Source organism: Enhydra lutris, unplaced genomic scaffold (genome assembly GCF_002288905.1).
Source record: "Enhydra lutris kenyoni isolate GAN:26980312 unplaced genomic scaffold, ASM228890v2 scaffoldscaffold37, whole genome shotgun sequence".
In the NCBI taxonomy this organism is placed as follows: Eukaryota; Metazoa; Chordata; class Mammalia; order Carnivora; family Mustelidae; genus Enhydra; species Enhydra lutris.
In genome coordinates this window covers 6,578,456-6,584,921 of record NW_019154121.1, presented here as the reverse complement: position 1 = coordinate 6,584,921, position 6,466 = coordinate 6,578,456, and the positions used below count along the sequence as shown (strand labels likewise).

General features: G+C 47.0%; 1 protein-coding gene across 1 annotated transcript; it reads left to right on the top strand.

The window, feature by feature from the left end:
* Positions 1–2,980: 2,980 nt before the first annotated feature.
* Positions 2,981–4,737, top strand: LOC111154365 (lysine-specific demethylase 4D-like). Its single transcript, XM_022513915.1, is given in 2 exon segments — positions 2,981–4,496; positions 4,499–4,737. Coding segments are annotated over 2 exon segments (1,755 nt in total).
* The last annotated feature ends 1,729 nt before the right edge of the window (positions 4,738–6,466 follow it).

Below are 6,466 nucleotides of genomic sequence, written 5' to 3'. Positions count from 1 at the left end.
AAAAAAGTCAGGGAACTGGGAAATACGTGGGACTAAATTAGAGACCTTGACTGGGTATGGGGCTAGCAGATTTGGGATGGGGCTGATTGAATTAGAATTAGGGTGGGACAGTATAGCTGGAGTTTGAGCAAAGCAAGTTTCATTTAGAGGCTGAATCCTTAAAGGGGACCATTTCTATGGTCTACTGTGTATCCTCATTTAATATCAAGGTCTTAAGCTAGTAGAAAGCAAGCATTTCCTTTGGGTTTTGCTTTTGTTTTTTCCTTTAAAGCATAAAACAGATGAAATGAGGACATTTTATATCAGAAAGCAACTTTTCCCTGGTAAAATTCTTTATTTATGCATTCAAAGTACAACTATTATGTACCTATCATTTTTAGTTTTTTCTTTGGGATCTTGTATTTCTGTTGCAAAAAGGGATGGAAACCTTCTTGCTATCCCATTAGAGCAGCCCCTCTAATCCACAGTGTTGCTTTCCTCCACTTCCGTGACTTCTGGTCAGTTGAGGTCCAGAAGCAGAGGTCCTCCTTCTGATGTTTGCTCAGAAAGTCAATAGTAATCCAGTGGTACCTCCGAGGGCCTCGTCACTCACCTTACTTCACTCGTCACGTAGGCATTTTATCATCTCTCACATGGTAAGAAAGATGAGTACGCTTATTGCAAGAGAGGAAGAGATAACATTCACATAACTTTAATTCTGTGTACTGTTATAATTGTCCCATTTTATGATTGTTGCTGTTAATCTCTCACTGTGCCTAATTTATACATTAAACTGTAGCATAGAAACACGTATAGGAAAAAAACAATACATATGGGGTTCGGTGCTATCATCGGTTTCAGGCATCCCATGGAGGTCTTGGAGTGTATCCCCAGAGGACAAGGGGAGACTACTGTCCAACTGATTATTAACTGGTGTGCAGAATGCTCTAGATTTCTGGATGCTAATCTGTGTCTAGAAACTTTGTTAAACCCTATTATTTCTAATAATTTATCTTTTGATGCAACATGATTAGGTTTTAATTAGATTGTTTCAAGTGTTTACCCACTAAGGATTATGAGTATATACATTAAGTGAACAATTAATGTCCACACTTATGTTCTGTATTTTTTGTCTGCTTGTAGTTTACATAGCACTTTTTTTTCTGTTCTGGGACTCCTTTCCTCTTTTTTAAAATATGTGTATTAAAATAATGAAATAGATTTTGAGTTACTTCAGATATTTTTCTGCATGATATAAGATGATGACTTTTCCATTTCATTTGTTATGGTATTCAGTAACACTGCTAGAGGTTTTTTTTTTTTTAACTTTTTAGAAGGTTTTATTTATTTATTTGAGAGAGAGAGCGCACAAGTGGGGGTGTGAGAGGGATAAGCAGCCTCCGCTATTGATCATGGAGCCTGATGCAGGGCTCTATCCCTGGACTCTGAGATCATGACCTGAGCAGAAATCAAGAGTCCATTGCTTAACTGACTGAGCCACCCAGGGGCCCCCAAACTGTTAGTTTTTAAAGCATCCTTGCAATAATTTATCACGATGTGTTATTCTTTTAATGCTCTATTGTGGTAAAAATTTGATAAAATTTTGCTTAAGGTTTTTGCAACTTTTGTCCTAGATATCATTTACCCTATAAAGTGCTTATCCAAGGTTGGCCCTTCTGGGTTTAGCTTCAAGGTTATGCTCGTAGCCTCAGAAAACAAACTGAGGGGTCCCTGGGTGGTTCAGTCACCTAGAGTATTTACTTTTTTATTTTGTATATTTTGGTGAGAACATTTAATTTCTACTCTCATAAAATTTCAATTATGCAGCACAGTTTATCAAGGATAGTCATTGTGTTTTACATTAGATCCTCAGAACATTCTCACCTTATAGTCTTTTACCAACCTCTTCCTATTGTTCCCATCCCCTCCCAACGACTTTTTCCACTCTGTTTCTGTTTCAACTTAAAAAAATTTTTTTTTTCAAGATTCCGTGTATAAGGGATAACATGCAGTATTTGCCTTTCTCTATCTGGTTTACCTCATTTAGCATCATGCTCTCAAGGTCTATGTTGTCCCAAATGGTAAGATCTCCATCTTTCTCCTGAAAGATGAATGGTATTCCCTAGTGTGTGTGTATATATATATATATATACACACACACACACACACATCACACCTTTCTTGTTAATAGAGAAGTTGAGAATTATTTTTATTGGCGTTTAATTAACATTCAGTGTTATATTGGTTTCAGGTGTACCATATAGTGATTCAACAGTGCTATACATTACTCAGTGCTCATCACGATAAGTGTACTCTAAATCACCTTCAACTGTTTCACCCATCCCCCCCCAACCCCCTCGCAACCCTCAGTTTGTTCTCTGTATTTAAGAGTCTATCTTTTCGTTTGCTTCTTTCTTGTTTGTTTGTTCTTTTGTTTTGTTTCTTAAATTCCACATATAAGTGAAATTATAGGGTCTTTGTCTTTGACTTATTTCACTTACCATTATACTCTTCAGGTCCATTAATGTTGCTGCAAACCGCAAAATCTCACCCGTTTTTATGGCGGAATGAGATCCCATTGTATATATATACCACTTCTTTATCCATTCATCTATGCGTGGACACTTGGGTTGCTTCCATATCTTGGCCATTGTGAATAATGTTGCAATAAACATGGGGGTACAGATCTCTCTTTGGTACTCTGCTTTCATTTCCTTTGGGTATATACTGGGAAGTGGGATTGCTAGGTCCGTGTGTTAGCTCTATTTAATCTTTGAGGAACCTCCACACTGTTTTCCATAGGGGCTACACCAATAGACACTCCGGCCAACAGTGCAATTTTTGCGCTGCATTTCTAACTTTGAAATTAACACTTCTGTACCAATTTTCTTCTAAAATTTGCTAAATTGGTGTTTCTTTTGTCATCTATTTGTTTTCAAACATTCGGTTTGCTTTTCTTAGAATTAGCTTTTAAACGTTCTTGAGGAGACTTTCTGCTGCCATGAAGTCTAACCACTGTGGTCCCCAGAACGCAATTAATGCAGTCATGACCTTCCGCCCAACCGCGGAGGAATTTAAAGATTTCAATAAATACATTGCTTACATGGAATCCCAGGGTGCACACCGAGCAGGCCTCGCCAAGGTGATTCCACCCAAGGAATGGAGGGCCAGGCCGACCTATGACGACATCAGTGACATCCTAATTGCAACTCCCCTCCAGCAGGTGGTCTCCGGGCAGGCAGGTGTGTTTACTCAATACCATAAAAAGAAGAAAGCCACGACAGTGGGCGAGTACCGCCGTCTGGCAAACAGCGGGAAGTATCAGACTCCACCACACTCGGGGTTTGAGGATTTGGAGCGAAAATACTGGAAGACGCGTCTCTACGATTCTCCCATCTATGGCGCTGACATCAGCGGCTCCTTGTTCGACGAAAATACCAAGGAGTGGAACCTGGGACACCTGGGAACCATCCAGGACCTGCTGGAGCAGGAGTGCGGCGTGGTGATCGAGGGCGTGAACACCCCCTACCTGTACTTCGGCATGTGGAAGACCACGTTCGCCTGGCACACGGAGGACATGGACCTGTACAGCATCAACTACCTGCACTTCGGGGAGCCCAAGACTTGGTACGCGGTGCCCCCGGAGCACGGCCAGCGCCTGGAACGCCTGGCCACGGAGCTCTTCCCGGGCAGCGCCCGCGCCTGCGAGGCCTTCCTGCGGCACAAGGTGGCTCTCATCTCGCCCACGGTGCTCAAGGACAACGGGATCCCGTTCAGTCGGATCACGCAGGAGGCGGGCGAGTTCATGGTGACCTTTCCCTATGGCTACCACTCTGGCTTCAACCACGGCTTCAACTGCGCCGAAGCCATCAACTTCGCCACCCCGCGCTGGATCGATTATGGCAAGGTGGCCTCCCAGTGCAGCTGCGGGGAGGCCAGGGTCACCTTTTCCATGGACGCCTTCGTGCGCATCCTGCAGCCCGAGCGCTATGAGCTGTGGAAGCGCGGGCAGGACCGGGCTGCAGTGGACCACACGGAGCCCGTGGCGCCCGGCGGTCCGGAGCTGAGCGCCTGGCGCGAGGTGCGCGGCCCCGGGAGGGGCGCGTGGAGCCTGCGGCACCTGCCACCGCGCCGGGCCCCACGGGCCCTGCGACCCGGGGCTGCTGGCTGGAGCCCCCGCCGCCGCCGCCGCCGCCGCCGGGCTCTGCGCCAGGCCTCCCCGCGCCCCTTACCCGCCCAGAGTTCTTCCTCTGCTGCCCAGTGCGGGGCTATCCCCGCCAGCCCCTCCGGGGAGCCCGGCCCCACCGGGCCACAGCCCCCCACTCCCAGTGCCCCAGGTCCCCGGCCCTCCCCTGGCAGGTGTGGTCCTGGTCGTCGTCCTCGGGAACAGGGGGCTCAGGGGCCTAGCCTCCAAGCCCGGGCCAAGAGGCGCGTCTTGGGGGGAGTGGGGCACACAGCTCCGCACTCTGAGGCTCAACCCCTTCCTCTGGATAGAGGCTGCGTGGACAAGAAGGCACCACTGAGCCTTGGATCCGGTTTTATGCTCAGGCTTCTGGGTGCTCCTGTGCCCCTGATCTTCAACCCTTAGGGCCCCCATTGGATCCTGATTATCAGATGCACCCTGGCCCATGCCTGCTGGACAGTATTAGAGTTAGCTTCTCTGACAGTGTTCACCTCGCTCTTCCTGATGTCGCCAGAACTCAGAAAACATTCCCCAGGAATGCTGATGGGCACTGCAGGGCCCCTCTGACCCTCTAGAGGTTGTAATGATGAACCACACTTATGCCTCTATGAATCCGACACCAGCTCCAGCTGCCAGCGTCTCTTCCGTCCCTGATTCTGATCCTCTGGGATTAAAGCCAAGCGCAGCTGCGCTCTTTGAATCCTGGGATTTGTTCAGGCCTGATAGAAGATCTTCAGCCTTTGAGCTGTTGACTTTTGAAGACTTTGCCCGATACAGCTGCATCTGACTGCCAACCCGGGGACGTGTAGGCTGGGCCTATCCCAGTAGAGGGGCTTTGTCTTTTGGAAAAGACAGGTTACCAAAGATGCCAGAGACTTTCTCCTGCTAGGACAGCCAGGACTCCCAGTGAGTGGCTCCCAACAGCTCCCCACAGAATGCTGTAGTACTTCTCAGGGAATCTCAGCCCACCCCTGAACACCAAAAGGTCTTTGGGCTCTGCCTTGGCCTAGATGCCACGGATGCTGCTTGTTTCTGAGGTCACCCCCCAGGATATCTGCCCCGCAGTAATTCGGGGCAACACTGAATGTTGCTGAGAATCTGATCGAGCCCCTCTGTCCTCATATTGCATCTGGGCCTCTAAGTCACTGATCCTGGCTGCCCCTGGGCATTGCTACAGCCACAACTGAGCCCCAGAAGCTTCTTCTGCTTCGGCAGCTCTGACACACCCTACCTTTCAGGCCACTGCTCAGGCTGAAACCAGAGCGCATTGAGTCTGTCAGCCAATTCCACCTCAGGGATGTTTTTAACTTTATTGATGTTTCTTAAAGTTGTTACCTATACTGTGTATCTGCAAAGCAAAGAAAGGTTAAAATCCTTAAAATAGATTTTTAAAATGTATTTAAGGGGTGCCTGGGTGGCTCAGTGGGTTAAGCCTCTGCCTTCAGCTCAGGTCATGATCTCCAGGGTCCTGGGATTGAGTCCCAGGTCAGGCTCTCTGCTCGGTGAGGAGCCTGCTTCCCTCTCTCTCTCTGCCTGCCTCTCTGCCTACTTGTGATCTCTCTCTATCAAAATAAATAAATACAATAAAAATAAAATAAAATAAAATGTATTTAAAACAAGACAACAGGTCCAAAATGAAGTGTCTTGTGATAAGCCCCATGTCACAAAAGAGAGACTTAACTGTAAGTTTAAGCTCTCTCAGCAACGGGCTTATCAGGAATTGCCTGGCCAGTACTAGTGAGGGTATCTGCCTGCTAGTCTCCCCCCATCCTTTTTTTTTTAAATTTTTAATTTTTAAAATTTTTATTTATTTGACAGAAGGAGACACAACAAGAGAGGGAACATAAACAGGGGGAACAGGGAGAAGGAAAAGCTGGCCTCCCGCCGAGCAGGGAGCCTGATGCAGGACCCGATTCCAGGACCCCAGGGACCATGACCCAAGCCAAAGGCAGACACCCAACTGACTGAGCCACCCTGGCACCCCTCCCCCCATCCTTTAAGTAACCCTGCTGTACCCAGCCCAGTTTTTGGCCTCATATGACTTCTTTGTTCCTGTTCCCTTCTGCCTATGAAACCCTTTCATTTTGGAGTTCCTATCTATCTGCTAGATTAGATGCTGCCTGATTTGAATTGATTTCTGCTCAAATAAACTCTAAAATTTTTTTACATGCCTCGGTTTTTTAACAGTCTGGACACAGAGTGATTCAGAATAGTTAAAAAGAACAAGCAAAACGATGCCACACAAAATACAAGCAGAGAGCAGGTGCCGTGGGTCTTAATAGCAGACAAGCCAGAACGGAGACT